The 16,171-nt window shown below is 43.8% G+C and overlaps 1 protein-coding gene across 1 annotated transcript in view; it reads left to right on the plus strand.

Moving 5' to 3' along the window:
• Positions 1–16,171, plus strand: part of SIN3A (SIN3 transcription regulator family member A) — a 38,460-nt gene that overhangs the window by 20,583 nt on the left and 1,706 nt on the right. Inside the window, exons 10-20 of the mRNA XM_062583425.1 lie at positions 556–674; positions 2,859–3,069; positions 5,260–5,376; positions 6,120–6,358; positions 7,625–7,808; positions 8,346–8,919; positions 9,494–9,663; positions 11,196–11,369; positions 12,362–12,454; positions 12,811–12,905; positions 13,485–13,692. Coding sequence (XP_062439409.1) covers positions 556–674; positions 2,859–3,069; positions 5,260–5,376; positions 6,120–6,358; positions 7,625–7,808; positions 8,346–8,919; positions 9,494–9,663; positions 11,196–11,369; positions 12,362–12,454; positions 12,811–12,905; positions 13,485–13,692 — 2,184 coding nt within the window. The remainder of the gene's footprint in view (positions 1–555; positions 675–2,858; positions 3,070–5,259; positions 5,377–6,119; positions 6,359–7,624; positions 7,809–8,345; positions 8,920–9,493; positions 9,664–11,195; positions 11,370–12,361; positions 12,455–12,810; positions 12,906–13,484; positions 13,693–16,171) is intronic.

Raw genomic sequence — 16,171 nt, forward strand, 5'->3', positions numbered from 1 at the left:
CATTTGATGCGTAGATGCTAACTGTTCTCCTGGGAAGGGTAATAGTGTTGGAATGAATCTTTTAGTTTTTTCTTAGTGGGAAATTAAGGATTGCAAAATCTGGTTTATCTGTGATAACCTGAGCTGCAGAGCAGGTGGAGGCTGGCAGAGGTTGGAATGATACTAGTTAGGGTACAAGTCTCTTCTCTATGCTCCATACTTGCAGTATTCTGCAGGGTTTAGAGGCAACCTGGGTGGGTTTCTGGTGCTCTTGTATCGTCCTACAACTGCATCATCCCCAATTGCAGAATTTCATAATCCAGCTGTTGGGGGTTTCTTTTGAGGGATAGAGGGAGAGAGCTGCATATAGAGAGCTGATGTTGCAAGATGTATCCAGCAAGAAGAGGCCTTTCTTTAGTAACTGTTTTTCTTGCTCTGTAGACTTGGGCAAGTTAATTTCTGTTCAGTTCATTTAGGCTTTTGTCCACGGTTGCGGATGGTCAGAGGAAATGTGTAAAATACTATGGCCTGCTGTTCTCTGCGCTGAAATATTTTTGTGCTCTCTTTTTTCATAAGGTCCGCAAAGCTCTGCGTAGCACGGAGGCGTATGAAAACTTTCTTCGCTGCCTGGTTATTTTCAACCAGGAGGTGATCTCCCGGGCTGAGCTTGTGCAGCTAGTTTCTCCATTCCTGGGGTAAGTGGAGCCTGGACAAGTTCATTTCCTTACGTGGTCAACGCTAGGAGGTGAGAAGTTTAATCCAATGGGTCTGCTCCTGTTTCAAAGCCAGGAAAGAAATACTAATGTTTGTGGTCATTCAGAGGAATGCATCTCGTGTGGTTGTGTGGCACAGAGGAGGAACACAGCTCTAGGAGCCAGGCAGTGGTTTCTTGAACTGTCTAGGCCACAGAGTAAATCTGAGATGGAATCCCTCCTCTGCTGCCCACTTCTTCCACTGCTGTTGACCTGATTTTTATCTACTCAGCCTGTCACTGCTGAATTCTCTGTCCAGAAAAAGATTGCATGAGTTGCTTTTATGACAGTGTATTCTCTGAGGTCTCCTATTTCCTCCAGCACAGTCTAAGGGGTGTCATGACTGTACATTGGAAGGTGCTAAGTGCTACTAAATGGCCTGTTGAGATGAGAAAGGAAAATATTGATAAATCTTGGGATCCCTGTTGTGGTTAATACTGCACAAGTGCCACATGCTTTAGACCTTCAGACTTTAATTGGAGCAGAAGAATAAGCATCCTGCTTTAGCTTTTCTTCCAATTTCATGTTCTTGTACACTGCCCTTTCCTCATTCTTATCTAAGAGGAGGTAAAAGAGGATTTTTTGGAGATTTGTAGCAATGTTTTGGCAGGCAGGTGGCATTCAGGAGCAGTGCTGGTACTGCTTGCTCTTTTTTCCTTTTTCAGAAGAGTAAACAGAGCTATTGAGATGCATGTTATTGCAGCCTCTTGTGCCAGAATCATGGATTATTTCACTCGAGAAAAGATTGACTGTGAAATAATGTGGGAAATGTCACTTAAAAAGAGTGCTGATACAAACCCACTAAACTTTCAAAAAAGACAGAACTTCAGTTGTTTTTTGCCAGAAGCCAAAAATGATATCAAATACTGTAGTTAAAACAGAAATTATGATTCCGTAACTGCTAGTGATGTATAAAACAGCTCTATATTAATCACTTAAAACAGACATAATAAATATCTTCTCATCAGCTTTGGATTGCAAGATTAATATTGCTTCTTCCTGTGAACTGAGCTCCAAGTACGGTTGGAGAAAGTAATAACAACGTAAATTGAGTTCAGGGCCCCGTTACACTAGCTACTGTGCAAAGAAACGAAACTGCCCCAAGGAGCTTACATTTTATATAGCTTCACTGGAATTGGACAAGTCAGCTACCATTAGGATACTACTTTTAGCTAGAAAAGGTGAAATATTCAACCAGAAAATTATGTATTTCTCCCATCCATCTTCTGTACTCTTAGTTATAAAAATGAATATCTGTATTGGGAAAGGTATATTATAGTTCTCTTTCTTATTCTGGCATTGGACATTATCTTCTGTCATGTAATGAAAAAGCAATAAATGAGCAGTGATTCAATTAGTGTCAGTAACAGGTTCAATATCTCATGCAAAGCTGCAGTAGTGTGAGAAAAAGGAGTTGAACAGATGCACTATTTTAGATTAATAAGTTACTCAGAAAACTTTCATCTACAAGTAGACTTTAACTTGGGCCATTAAAAAAGAAAGAAAGAAAGAAAGAGACTTCGTCATAGTTTGCGTTGATTCATGCTGTCTGAGAGTCAGGGGCTGCTTGAAACTGTTGCTCCTCAGCATAGAAACATTTTGCAAGACAGTTACAGAATCACTTCTCAGTTTCTTCTTACTGCTTTCCAACTTGAAAAGAAAAGATCTGTTTTATGTTTAAGAATGTATAGGCAAACAGCTAGGGGTCTGGCTTAGGTTCACTACAGGAGTAGTCTGGGAGACCCAGATTTGATCTCACATCTTGCAAGTGGTGCTGCCTCTGCCGTAAGAGCAGTTCTTTGCTTGTGGCGACTACCAGCGAGGCACGTGGAGAATGTTCTGGTGCTTGTCTGATTATCCTTGACAATATGGGGTGGTAATCTGAAAGCACCTTAATTGCACTGGAGAGCAATCTGCAACCTGAGCAACAGGTACTTAGTTCCCTTTTTCTCAGACTCTGCGGAAGTGGGATTGAGCAATGAGGGTTCTCTCTCACCAAACTGGTAATTCAGAGGGCCATCGTGGACACAATCTTTCTGTAGCAAGCAATTCTAGCCTCCGTATCGCAGCTCAACACTATTTGGTTTCTTCTTAGCTAGTTTTTCACATCATTCATTTTATTTTTAGGAAATTCCCAGAATTGTTCACTTGGTTTAAAAACTTTCTGGGGTATAAAGAGTCTGTTCACATGGAGACGTATCCAAAGGAACGGGCTACTGAGGGGATTGCCATGGAGATAGACTATGCCTCCTGTAAAAGACTGGGCTCCAGCTACCGAGCCTTGCCCAAGAGCTACCAGCAACCCAAGTGCACAGGGCGGACTCCACTGTGTAAAGAGGTAAGATGCTTTCACGCAGGAATTGCATGACAAAGGAAGGCTGTTTCCAATCTTCTTAGAGGGAATGGAGCACTGGTAAGTGGAATAAAGGAAGAGGATGAGGATTTACTTTATATCCCTGAGCTATATTGGAAGGTTTCTGGGGGCATCAGGGCACATCTGCTCTTGTACAGCGGAGAATGTCCTGAGTTGTGGCGCCACGTATGCCCCAGAACTGGTGGAAGTGTTGCCAGGTACAGAACCTGGGCTTAGAGGGTGCTGCTCATGAGGGGTCTCATTAGCATTGAGATCCAGCAGCTGTGTTGCTTCCAGGCCCAGGCTGGCACTTCCACCGGCATGTGTGGATATACCAGCCTGGTTCAGGGGTCTCTGCAGTACATGTTGGAGCTCAGGAGGAATACACCCTGAGGTGTTCCTGGTGGTGAGTGAGTGCTTCGCATTCTTGGAAATGTGGAGGTTGTAGCTAGAAGCTATTTTGTAGGGTGAAGCTTCAGCCTAGGAATAGACCATATAGGAAGCTGGTTGGCAGGTGGGGAAAGATTTGATACTCATGTGGCTTTGATGGATGGCCTTGCCTCTTCTCCTCTGGAGCTTGCGAAAGGGTTGCACGATGCTTTGAGGAGCAGCTGGAAAAAAATACCAAATAGTTGTGATGTTTAACTACTTAGGTAAAATTAAGGCGCATTTGATACAGAAGATATTTTACATGGAAAACAGTGTATGTGAGAAAACATTAAGCGTACAAATGCACAAACTCTAAAGCTTGGAAATGACAGAACTAGTTTTCTGTATGGTCTTAATGTGATGTTGGGGATCTGTAACAAGGGAGTATGTGATTAAAGATTACTGCTACTTTTTTTTAAACTAAGTTCTTGCTTAGTCCACTGTTAGAGTTGTTTCTAATCCATCCTTAAAATCATTTTTTCTGTGGATAAATCCGACATATCCTCCCCCGCTCTTCTTTCTTTTTACCTGAAATGCTAAGATGACTTCTGTCTTGAGAAATGGCGTGTTGCTTGGGGAAATTGGCTCCCTGTAGAGAAACTTCTCAGTCTAGAGCCAAGGCTGGTCTCCTCAATGCGTGCTGAGGGATCAGATATATTGAGTCCTTTAATGCGTGTAATCACTTTTTGATTAAAGTGGGAAAGGTGTATTGGCTGATCCTATTCCTTCATTGGTGTTGAAGGTAATGCTTGGAGGGACGTGAGTGTGCAGGACTCTTACTGAAGGCCAGTTAAGAAACGTGCTGTTTAAGAGTGTTCGCTAGAGGAGGGGGGAGAATCCCAGAAATCCCTTTCTGTGGGGACTGCAAGCATCTGCGGCACCTAGGACAAATAGCCAAAAGATTGCAGTTTAGGAACAAAACGGTTTTTTGTGCTTATGTTCCCTGAAAGATGGGGAGGATGAATGTGGGTGCCCCAGACAAGCAGTTAGCAGTGCGTTTCGTTGAAATGATGGTAGGATAGTGAAAACTACCAGGGGGAGGAACAAATAACAAGTTTTTAAACTAAGTTCTAACATGTCTCTCAAAAGTGTCTTGTGTGATGCAGCTATAAACTTTTCTTTTTTGTGAGAATCTAGTTACTCAGGGCTTCAGATTTATGAAAACTGGGCCTGACATTCAAGATTGCCTGCCAAAATCTGTTTCTTTGCTTTTGGCCTCTTGGAGGTTTGGAGAATGCTCTGCTCCTGTTTTGGGGTGGTGAAACCTGCAGGTGCTCAGCATCTCTGTCGGCAAAGGTGTCACAGGAGCATGAGTTTACAGTCTTTGTTAGCCTTACTCAGAGACAGAAACCACATACTGTGTAACAGTCACGGTTAATGTGATGACCACCCAATGTTCTCAATGGTGAATCGTACATATGGTTAGCAAGCCAGAGCCAGCTGGTCATCCAAAGTAATGGAAAAGCTTTTTTTTCCACTTTTATTTTTCTCCTCCTTGCAAATTTCCTCTCTCAACTCCAACTAATGAATTTTGAGATTGCCGAGATGTCTCATTCTGGCCGTTTGGGCTTGCCCTGTGAATGCTGGGCAGTATCTTTGCTTAGAAAACGAGAGACAATTTTAAGACTGAAGAATTAGACTCTCCTATCGGAAGAGTGGGCTCATAGACAGCCAAGTGTCTCTCAGTCCTGTGACCCACCTCAGGAGACTCACTGCAGTGGTTATCTTTCCCTGTCTTACTCAAAGGTTTTGAATGATACCTGGGTCTCCTTCCCTTCCTGGTCTGAAGATTCCACATTTGTTAGCTCCAAGAAGACACAATATGAAGAGCACATCTACAGGTGCGAGGATGAGCGTTTTGAGGTAAGTTATTTTTCCCCTGATTCATGCCTTGCAAAGCCTGGGGTCCTGTGAGCAAATTAATGATCTTGATGTAATTTTATCTTAGATATTACTTCTTAGAATCTCATTTTGTTATGTTTCTGTCACCTGTTTTTTACATAAGACCTTGTGTACTCTTAATGCAAGAAGCAGCATCTGAATAACCGCATCTCACTCTAAGCTGTCACCCCTGCCTGTTTTTGTGCAGGGCTCTTCTGTTCAGATCACTCCAGATGAAAATGTTCAATGGCCAGTGTATAATTGATGCTTTTATGCTTTTTTTTTTTTTTTTTTTTGGTCTTACTGCCTCTGTAAAGTGCAGAAACATGCATTCCTGTGTAATAATCTGAAAAGTGATACATTCAGGATGTTAGATGATTGACATCTTGACTTGAAGTAGAAGTTGGCTTGGCAATTACCTGAATATGCTCAGATTTGTCACATCCTTTTGTAGAGTAACTGTCAATTGTATTCTATTCCCATACGGAATATGTAATTTGCCAAAGGTATCATTCTGGTAGCCTTTAAATTCTTGCACAGTACTATATAGGTAGCAGATGAAATGTATAATTAGATTATTTCAGAACAGCCAAACGTGGAAACCACTGCTTGAATACACCTTGTTAAACATGCGTGGCTTCTTGTTCCATGTCACTTAAATGTTAGTCTCTGTGAAGTATCGTGTTTTATCTGTTCAGCTATGGCTAATGCACCGTTCATTTCAGCTGGATGTTGTCTTGGAGACCAACCTGGCAACAATCCGTGTCCTTGAGGCAATCCAAAAGAAACTGTCACGCTTGTCTGCTGAAGAGCAAGCCAAATTCCGACTGGACAACACTCTAGGTGGCACTTCGGAGGTGATCCACCGCAAGGCTCTGCAGAGGATATACGCTGACAAAGCAGCTGACATCATTGATGGCCTTCGGAAGAACCCATCTGTTGCTGTTCCCATCGTGCTGAAAAGGTACTGCTCTGGCACTGTGCCCTGTGGGCTCTGCTGGAGCGTGACATGTGATCCACAATCCAGATTTATAGAAAAGTACCTAATTTCTGCCTCTAAAGGCTTTGACGTCCATGTCAATGGTGTAAATTAAGAAATGCATTTTATGTTCTAATCAGTTGCCGTATTTCATCATAATCACCTAGAAGAAGGTTATTGCCCTTTTTAAACAAAAATTTCACCAGCCCAGCTGGAGGGTTGTAGAACTCTTATTGTCTCCTTTTAAACCCTGCTTTTTTCTAACCCTGGACACAGTGGTGTCAGCATCATATGTAAGATGAGAAAAATATCTCCACTGTTTGGATTGTTACAGGGTAAATTTGATCTTTTTCCAAATCCCACTGCTGCAAGTGACCATTGGCTGAAATTGCAGTGTCTGTACTACACTCAGATTCCCATTCAGTTTTCTGTTGTCAGCCTCACTTGGTCGGGGAGTGAATTCTGTAACTCCTGAGGAAGCTTGAGGAGATGTGTAAGCAGGAGGCTGTATAGGATTATAATAAAGCAATGTCTTCTGCTTATGCTTTGGGCATGTAAACAAGGAGATGTTTGCTGAAAATGGAAGGCAACACCCGTAAAACCAGCTAAAATTGGATGCTTTTCCAGCTACTTACCATCTTTGCTGGAGCGTTGATCTCATGTTTCAGGGCCCTGACAATTGAGAGAAACAGTTTTCCCCAGAATATCTGCAAGGTCACATCTCCCCTCCCTGTGGGTCAGGTCCTGAACTGCCATGGCTGTGTTGCCTTAGGCGGTCTGCAGTGTGTGCTTTACCTTGAAATACTGAGTGGTGATTCTGAAGTTGATTCTCAGGAAGCTCTGGTGTGCTCGCTGCAGGATAACAACTTCGTTAATCATCTAGACTAAGCTACTACTTCTCAGCAGCTGGAGCTTTGCATCTCTTTGAGGATTTCTAAGAGAGTTGTACCACCTCCTCTGGCTCTCATGTCCCTTCAGTGGGGCTAGAGTGATGCCAAGTTGCTGATGAGCTGCATTGCTGTGAAAGAAGTCCAGAGGGCCTTACTCAGCAGAGCGTGTGCAGGTTGCCTATTCTGTAAAGCTGTGTCCACAGGGTAGCCTTCATTCATGCACCTTTCATGAGGGATTCAGCTTTTCTCAACTGTGTCCAGGAATCTCCCATTTTATCATGGTCTAGGTTTTCCTTAAATGCTCAGAATGGGACTTTTATATCTCTTAACTCATCCTGGTCTTTTGTTTTCTTGATCCAAGGTTAAAGATGAAAGAGGAAGAATGGCGAGAAGCCCAGAGGGGATTTAATAAAGTCTGGCGAGAGCAGAATGAGAAATATTACCTGAAATCCTTGGACCACCAAGGCATCAACTTCAAGCAGAATGATACCAAGGTCCTGAGGTCAAAGAGTCTCCTCAATGAGATTGAAAGCATCTATGATGAGGTAAGATGATCACCAATAGCTTCCTTCCCTCAAGCTTATATGCTCTGCACATGTAGTTTCTCTTCTTGTTCTTCATTCTTGATGCTGGTGCGGTTGAAGAAAGTGGGATGCTCGTAGAGAAGGGGCTGTGTTAGGCTACAAGTAGCTGCCTGTGTTTGAGGAGGGAAGACTGTGCTTTCATGAATGCAGCCAGTCTTGTGCAGTCACGAAGTGACTGCTGCTATGTAGCAGCTGAATTAGTAGGGGTAGTTGACTAAGCCTTCTGGCAACAGACTCATTGACTTGTTGGTAGCAAGTAGCCGCAGGTTCTTGAACAGAAACAGGATGATGAAGGTGTGCAAACAGGAAAAGTTATTTGTGAATTTTTGGTGCCTGCTGAGAAGAGCATACTCATCTCAGTGGAAGGTTTGGTTTCTTTCTCTGTATCAAGAGGGTGCAAGGAGAGGTAGTCTGCACCACTGGGAGCTTTCTAAAATGTTCTTGGTTGCTGGGAGATGTTTGAAAAACTGATCTGTGCGCTGTGCTTTTTCTTCTTAGAGACAAGAACAGGCTTCAGAAGACAATGCTGGAGTACCCACAGGCCCACACCTATCGTTAGCCTATGAAGACAAGCAGATCCTGGAAGATGCTGCCTCTCTCATCATCCACCATGTGAAACGACAGACAGGAATCCAGAAAGAAGACAAGTACAAAATCAAGCAGATTATGTATCACTTCATTCCAGACCTGCTGTTTGCTCAGCGAGGTGAACTCTCAGATGTGGAAGAGGAAGAAGAGGAAGAAATGGATGTGGATGAAGCTACTGGGGCTGCAAAAAAGCACAATGGTGTTGGAGGCAGTCCTCCCAAAACCAAGCTGATGTTCAATAACACAACAGCCCAGAAGCTGCGGGGCATGGATGAGGTCTACAATCTCTTCTATGTGAACAACAACTGGTACATATTCATGCGACTGCATCAGATCCTGTGCTTGCGGCTGCTGAGGATCTGCACCCAGGCTGAGCGGCAAATCGAAGAGGAGACACGGGAAAGGGAGTGGGAAAGGGAAGTGCTAGGCATAAAGCGAGACAAGAGCGACAGTCCTGCAATCCAGCTGCGACTGAAGGAGCCTAGTGAGTGATTTCTGATGTGAGGTTTGGGAAGATAGCTGCTTCTATTCGTAGCATGTTGACGAAGCTTACCTGGTTTCTCCGGGCATGTTACAATGGTGAACCTTTTTGATGGAAAGGGGTGAAAATCTTTCTTTTGTTATCATTGTACTGCACTGAATTGAGGGAGGAGATGGGAAGGTGTAGGCATGTGGGACACAAATAGCAACCAGCAATTGTAGAACAGAAATATACAGCAGTTGCTTCGTAAGAGCTTTCATTTTTCCCTTACATATCTAAAGTGTCATCGAGTCCCTTAAGCGTTCTAAAAAGTTTCTCAGCAGTAAAGGCCTTGTGGAGGAGGCCAGTGCCAGAAATCAAGAGATTATGAATGGACCTGGGGCCTTAAAATATCCCACGTAAATTTCTATAAAAGATGAATTTAAGACTGTTCCAGTAACCCTTCTCCTTGACTGGGTAGAGCAGTCTGAGGACCAAAACTCTTGGCCTGTTTGCTGCTAGAAACAGAGCTGTCCTGTGGGAATGACCCTTCTTGAGGGTTATATGTGCTCATCGCTCTCGTTCTCTCTTGTTGCAGTGGATATTGATGTTGAGGATTATTACCCAGCATTCCTGGACATGGTGCGCAATCTCCTGGATGGGAACATGGACTCGTCGCAGTACGAGGACTCCCTGCGCGAAATGTTCACCATTCATGCCTACATCGCCTTTACCATGGACAAGCTAATTCAGAGCATTGTTCGACAGGTGACCGCCAGCAAACCCTGGAGGGTGGATGGACCAGGGTAGAGAGAGCGGGCAGGTCTTTTCCTGAAATAAAAGTCCTGGTCCAGATTTAAGGGGGAGTACTGTACGCATGAATATGGAATTTCAGGTTTCAGCAAGTGAATTGTGGGTGTTTTTAAACCCTGCTCTAGGGGTGATATAAAGAGAGGTAATAAAGGATAAAGGATACATTTTGATGTATTTAAATTACTGAGAATTTCCTCTCTATGCATGTAGAGTTCTGGTTTTTGTTCACCAGCAGCTTTAGGATGTAAATATTCACCTTCAGAGTGTTTCCTGAGCTAGTCTTGCTTTAACTTTGAAAAAGAATTAAATGACGTTGAAATAATTTAGTTCATTTTCATCAATTTTGTAAGGACAGTGAATGCCTTTTCTAAAAAGCTTTGTGTCTTTTATCTGATTGTTTGAGAAACTAATTTTGGTTGTTAAACTCTAGCTATTTTACTGAGCAGGTAGGAAGAATGTGTGACCAAAGGATTTTCTATCTTGTAGCGTAAAGAACAAAAATAGATGCAAGAGGCTGGAAGTAGAATTGCATGAAATGTATTTCCTCTTTCAGAAGGATAGAATTACTTTTTAAAAGTTCTTTATTTCAATCTAGAGATAAACTGAATTAAAAAGACAGTCAAGGGACTTGATTTTAAACTTAATCCTTAAATCCTTAAAAATGAGGATTTGATTTAAAATTTTCCACATCTCTCAAACACACCCTTACTGTGGACAGATTATGCTACATAACGGTGCTGTAAAACTTTCTACCTTACTACTGATCAGAACATTACCTGCCTCTATAGCTTTGTATGAATTGCTCTACTTTGCCACCTGCTGTCTTTTAAAAGATGCCAGCTATGTAGAAGATACTGTGGCTATGTAAAAATCCACAGAGATCATGTGCAACTGGAGCATTTGCAATATACTAAGACTGTTCCCTTAAATTGATGCTTTTTTCATCTTTTTTCCCATCTTTTTTTTTTCTTTTTTCCTTCCAGGGCTTGAATGCATGGTTATGTGTTTGCTTCTTTCTAATCTATGCAGATGGGCATGTAGCAGACTCCAGTCCTCTGACTGAGGCTTGTTCTGGGTCAGAAGTGAGGTTGCCCGATTCTGCTACTGTGTATTTTAATTCAGGAGATGAAAAGAATGCCTTTTTTCTTACTAGTTGTAGTTCTGTATTTATAAAACCTAAAATGCTGGTAAACAAAGACAGAGGCTTAGCTTTACTTGCTGTTTTCTTCAACATCAAAATCTGCTGATGCCAGTTACAAAAATATGGTTTTGGAGACATCCTCACTCCTCCAGCTGACTGTCTTGCTCAGGGTTTTGACAGGCCATCTGGGTTTTGCATGCCCCCCTGAACAGGGTTTCCTAAGTGCCTTAGGTGAGGAGAAACATCTTCTGCAAGACAAGAGGCACTAAGCACAAAGGTATTTTTTCCCCCTTCGGACTTGTAACACTGTCCTCACAAACACCTTCTCTGTTCTTCCTTTTTGCAGCTCCAACATATAGTGAGCGACGAGATCTGCGTGCAGGTAACAGATCTCTACCTGTCAGAGAATAACAATGGAGCAACTGGAGGCCTTCTCGCTTCTCAGTCTTCTCGTACTCTTCTGGAGGCCACATATCAGCGCAAAGCTGAGCAGCTCATGTCGGAGGAGAACTGTTTCAAGGTAAAGCCATGGCTGTGAACCTGCATGCAAAAGCAGCAAGCAGTGAGGTTTGAGGAAGGTCTTGTGAGAAGGAGAGACACCAGTCCTTTAAAAAAGGAGCTTTATTTAGCCACCCACGAGCCTGAGGCCTCTGAGACTTTTTGTGTCTCTGAAAATTAACAGGAGAATTTTGGTGGCAGGTCCCAAGCTTTTAGCACATAGGAGCATCTTTTCAGTGATGCACCGAACCCACTTACTACTCGTCTTACTGTGATCTGGAGCAGAACTTATGTGAGTCGAAACAGGCAGAGTGGAGCTGCGCATAGAGATGTTAATGTTCCTATAAGGGCCTCTCAGAAATGGGATTTTTAAGGAGAGATGAAGCGAGGGAGAAATATGTTTCCTGTAACAGCAATGAATATCCCTTGTGTTTTGCAAAGTCTTAGGGTTGTATCATGCTGATTGATTTGCTCTCACTGATTTTAATCTATTAGATAAAACTTTCCAATTTCTCTGGTGTATCAACCTTTGTAGACTGTGGAGAGATCTGCTAATACTGACTGGGCATTAAATCATCGCTGACTACATTCATTGCTAAATAAACCTGGTACGCTGTTCTAATCAAATCCATACTTCCCCTGCCTAAGATGCAGGAAGTGGTCAGGCCCTTTTTGAGCTAGTAAAATACTTTGGATAAAAGCCTTCATGTATAATCTCTCTTCCCTTGCCCTCAAACTTATCTTGGGGGCTCAAGAGGGACCACTACCCCTCAAAAAAAAAAGAGGGGGGGGAGAAAAAACCCTTTTTGGAAAGCTTTTAAACTTCTGTTCCTCAAAGATTGTGCAATTTGGTTAGCATTTTCCCTTCCCTTTGCTGTCAGTAATGTGGGAGGCACAGATTTTTGCCTTAAAACTATGTAATTTGCTTCATTCTCTTTGCCCTAGTGAGAAGTGGAGAGTTTTTTCTCTGTTTGAAACCTCTTACTAAAGTCCCTTCTGCCTTTTGCTTTGTAGTTGATGTTCATTCAGAGCAGAGGTCAAGTTCAGTTAACCATTGAACTGCTGGACACAGAAGAGGAGAACTCTGATGACCCAGTAGAAGCAGAGGTAAGAGCAGCTTGTCCAGAGAGCTGACTGTGATTGTCAAGGGTGCACTGGACAAGGATGTCCAGTTGACAGTTGTTGTGGTCCAGAGTCTGTTAGCGCAAGAAAAAAGAAACTTCAGCAACACAACACAAAGCTTTCAGTGATGTGAGTAGCCAAATCCTTCTTGTTTCTTCCTATATTAGAAAGTCCCCCAAACCACATAGTGATACGTTGTACTTGCCTTTGTGGGAATGAAATGCATGGAGTCTTCAAAGGTGACCGTGTGTTCATTGTAAAACTTCCATCTTACCCTCCTTAAGCATCATTCCTTGTTTGGTGGGAAAGCAGTGGCTAATGTGTTGTGTGCTCACTTGCAGCGCTGGTCAGACTACGTGGAGCGGTACGTCAACTCTGATTCTACCTCCCCTGAGCTCCGGGAGCACCTGGCCCAGAAACCAGTCTTCCTGCCCAGGTAAGTGGCAGGCTGTGCCATAAACCCTGCCTGATAGATTGTATTTGGCCATAGAGGGCAGAGCAACTGTGCTCTATCACAGTGCTGGGTGTTCAGGCTCTCCTGTATTTTGATTTGATGCCACTATAGAAGCCGTTACCCTGGCAGCGTGGCGTAGTAGTAGTACCATGCTGCTGTTTATCCTAAAAGCCTGTGGGTCCACCCCAGGCTCCTGCTCTCCAGTGAATGAGAGATGGCATGGTCCACAGGTGGCAGAGAGGGTGAGGCCTATTGACTCACCAGATTATTTTCTGGCAGTCCTGCCTTGGCTTAAAGTAACCCTCTATCTAAAAGCAGTGGGTACCAAGTAAAGGTTTTTCATGAGCAGGGAGTTGGTGCCTAATAGCTGTCATTTCAGAAGTAGGTAACCCAGTGGGCTGACCTGTTGTAGGGGTCTGAGCCTGGATAACTTTAATCGGTGGCAGTTGTGCTCCAAGTTGTTTGTCAGGCTTGCAAAGGGTCAGCACAGATCTACCAGCTACATCCAGCCTGGTACTAGAAGGCGAGCACTAATTCCAAAAGGGGTTCTCTGGTTTGCAGGAATCTGAGGCGGATCCGTAAGTGTCAGCGTGGTCGGGAGCAGCAGGAGAAGGAAGGGAAGGAGGGAAACAGTAAGAAGTCCATGGAGAACGTGGAGAGCTTGGACAAGCTGGAGTGTAAATTCAAGCTGAACTCCTATAAGATGGTGTACGTGATCAAATCGGAGGATTACATGTACAGGAGGACCGCTCTGCTGCGGGCTCAGCAGGTAGGAGTGAGTGAAAGGATTGGGTGGGCAGCTGTTTTTTTCTGGGGCCCTCTTGCTCAAAGGTCAGGTGGGAAGAGTCAGCTAAAATGTCCTTGGGGATCCCATTTGGTAACATTTGGTGGCCTTTGTGTTGCCAGGAGGATGGTGTGCTGGTTTTGTCCTCCCAAGACACTGAAGAGCTTCTGAATGTTCTTAAGGTGTAATCCTTTGTACCTTCCTCTAACTCTCATCATCCTCCTGTCCCTCTTCCTTTTCCTCCAGAGTGTTTTACTGTGGTAGGACAGTGGTTTCAACTGTTAGCTCTCGATTGCTTTCCAAGAGGCACTTCCCATGGGTGATTTGCCCCTGCTTTGGGGAAAGCCTGTCTTTTGCATGTTCTCTTGGTGACTTGTGAGAGTGCCTGTCCTTCCAGGGCTCCTTCAAACAGGAATCATTCAGAGCGCAGAGCACCAAATGCTTTCTAACCCAGCGAATCCCCCTGGGTACCATCCCCTCTCAGCGTCTTCTGTCCCCAGTCACTGAGAGTGGGAGTCCTCAGGTCGCTCCTGCACGGCAGGGTGCTGCAACCATGCATCAGCTGCTCTAGAAACACTGGTTTTGTGGCAAATACGGGTGCAGAGAGGTCACGGCCTCAGAGGTGTCACCATGGGTATTTTTCAGGGCTAGGAAGTCCTGTGTGCAAGAGAGCAGTCTGTCTGTCTCCTGCATAGCAGTCAGTGCAAGCAACAGCTGATATAAGTTGGAATTCTGCTTTTTCTTTGCTCTTTATGAAATTATTCAAATTTGCTTTTGGTCCAAGATGTTGTGATACTCTGTGCCAAAAGTAACTGCAGAGGTAAAGAAAGCAGGGTGTGAATGTGTGTGGGATAGGCTGGGAGGGAGAGAGGGGAGCAGGGATGAAGGAGAAGGGAGGAAGACTGAACTGCCCCGCTATTCTTGAGCTATAAAGGTTGGGGAGTTGCTTTTATTCACTGTGAAAACAGCCAGAGGAGCTGAATTTGCAATGACTCAGTTGAAAAAAATTGATTTGGTGTTCTGATTGGTTTGCCACTTGGTTACTTTTCTCATCACGTTGGAATATTACTGTGTGATAGAGAAAGATAGTAGGTTTTGAGAGTAAAATCCAATTCTAGTATGGCTGTTTAAACTTGAGGGTTTAAATTCTTCCCTACAATTTTATTATAATTTACTTGAAACAAACTGTTAAGCAGAATGCCTTTGCTTAGAGTGCAAAAGAAAAGTGAAACCTGCCGGTTCCAGGCAAAAGTTACTGGCTTAAGCAACTGGAACCACAGGTAACAGAGAGGCTCTGTCAGCAATCGTCCCTCTAGCTGCAGAGATCGTTTGTAGTTTATTGAATTATTTGCTTTTCTCGGTGAACTTCTGACCACTGAGAAAATTTACTGGGAAATGAAGGAGAAGGAGAGGTGTGCACTGCTTCCTGTCTAGTAAATCATCCTTCAACATCTCCATTTTATTCATTTTATTTAAACTTACAAAGCAACTACTTACCATCTGTTTCTTGTTGATGAGACACAAATAATGGTTTTTACTCAAGCCATTTAAAAGTAATTTTGTTAAATTTCTTATATCCACATCAGATGTTTAGTTAAATGGTGGTTCTTAGAAATGCCAGTGTTGAGGCTTGTGATTGAATTCCATCTATCCAATTCAGTTGGCACAAACCGCAAGAAGTTATCTCATAAACAGGATGCAGCTCGCCACTGTTTATCACAAAGAACCTGAATATAGCTCAAACTTTTAAAGTACCTAGAGTGCAGCATAACCTCTTGATTAGCGAAATGTACTGAAAGGGCGGCAAAAGCTGCATTTAACTACAAAATTGATTGGATTTAATGGTTAACGGCCAACAAGAAGCCATCTTTCTTTGGGAGAAGATTAAAACAAAGCATGAAGTAAGTTTTAATCTTGAAGTTTAATTATATTTACTGTTTTAAATGATGATTGTAAGCATGAGTTTCAGGCCATGGTTTTAAACCATCTGTCCTGGATTCTGCGTTCTTTAAACAGATGCTCTTATTCATGAATATGTGCATTTTTTTTCTCTCTCGACACTTGGGTTAAGCCAGCAGTTCTCAAACCGTTTAGATCTGGCCCTGTTCTTAATTTTCTGTAGCAGTCGGGTCCCCCCGACACGTATAACGCGTGATGAGCCTGCAGGAAACCTCCCAGCCGATCTGCCCCGCGCCGCTCGCGTGCTCTCTGCGGGGCGCAGCGGGGCGACGGGGGGCTTGGCGGCAGGCCAGCACACTGAGGTCCCCTCCAGCCGCCCCGGTCCACGGCCTTTGCTGAGCTGCCCTCTCTCGCTCCCTGCAAATCCCCCGTCCCGTTCCCGCGCCCGTCTGCACTCCCAAATGCCCCCCCGCCGTGCTTCCCTCCTTTCTGTTCTCCGTTGCTTGCCGCCTGCCTTGGCGGGTGGGCTGTATCCACCTTTTTGCCGGTGCAGAAGGGACACGGG

The sequence above is a fragment of the Rhea pennata genome, chromosome 10 (assembly GCF_028389875.1).
Source record: "Rhea pennata isolate bPtePen1 chromosome 10, bPtePen1.pri, whole genome shotgun sequence".
NCBI lineage: Eukaryota > Metazoa > Chordata > Aves > Rheiformes > Rheidae > Rhea > Rhea pennata.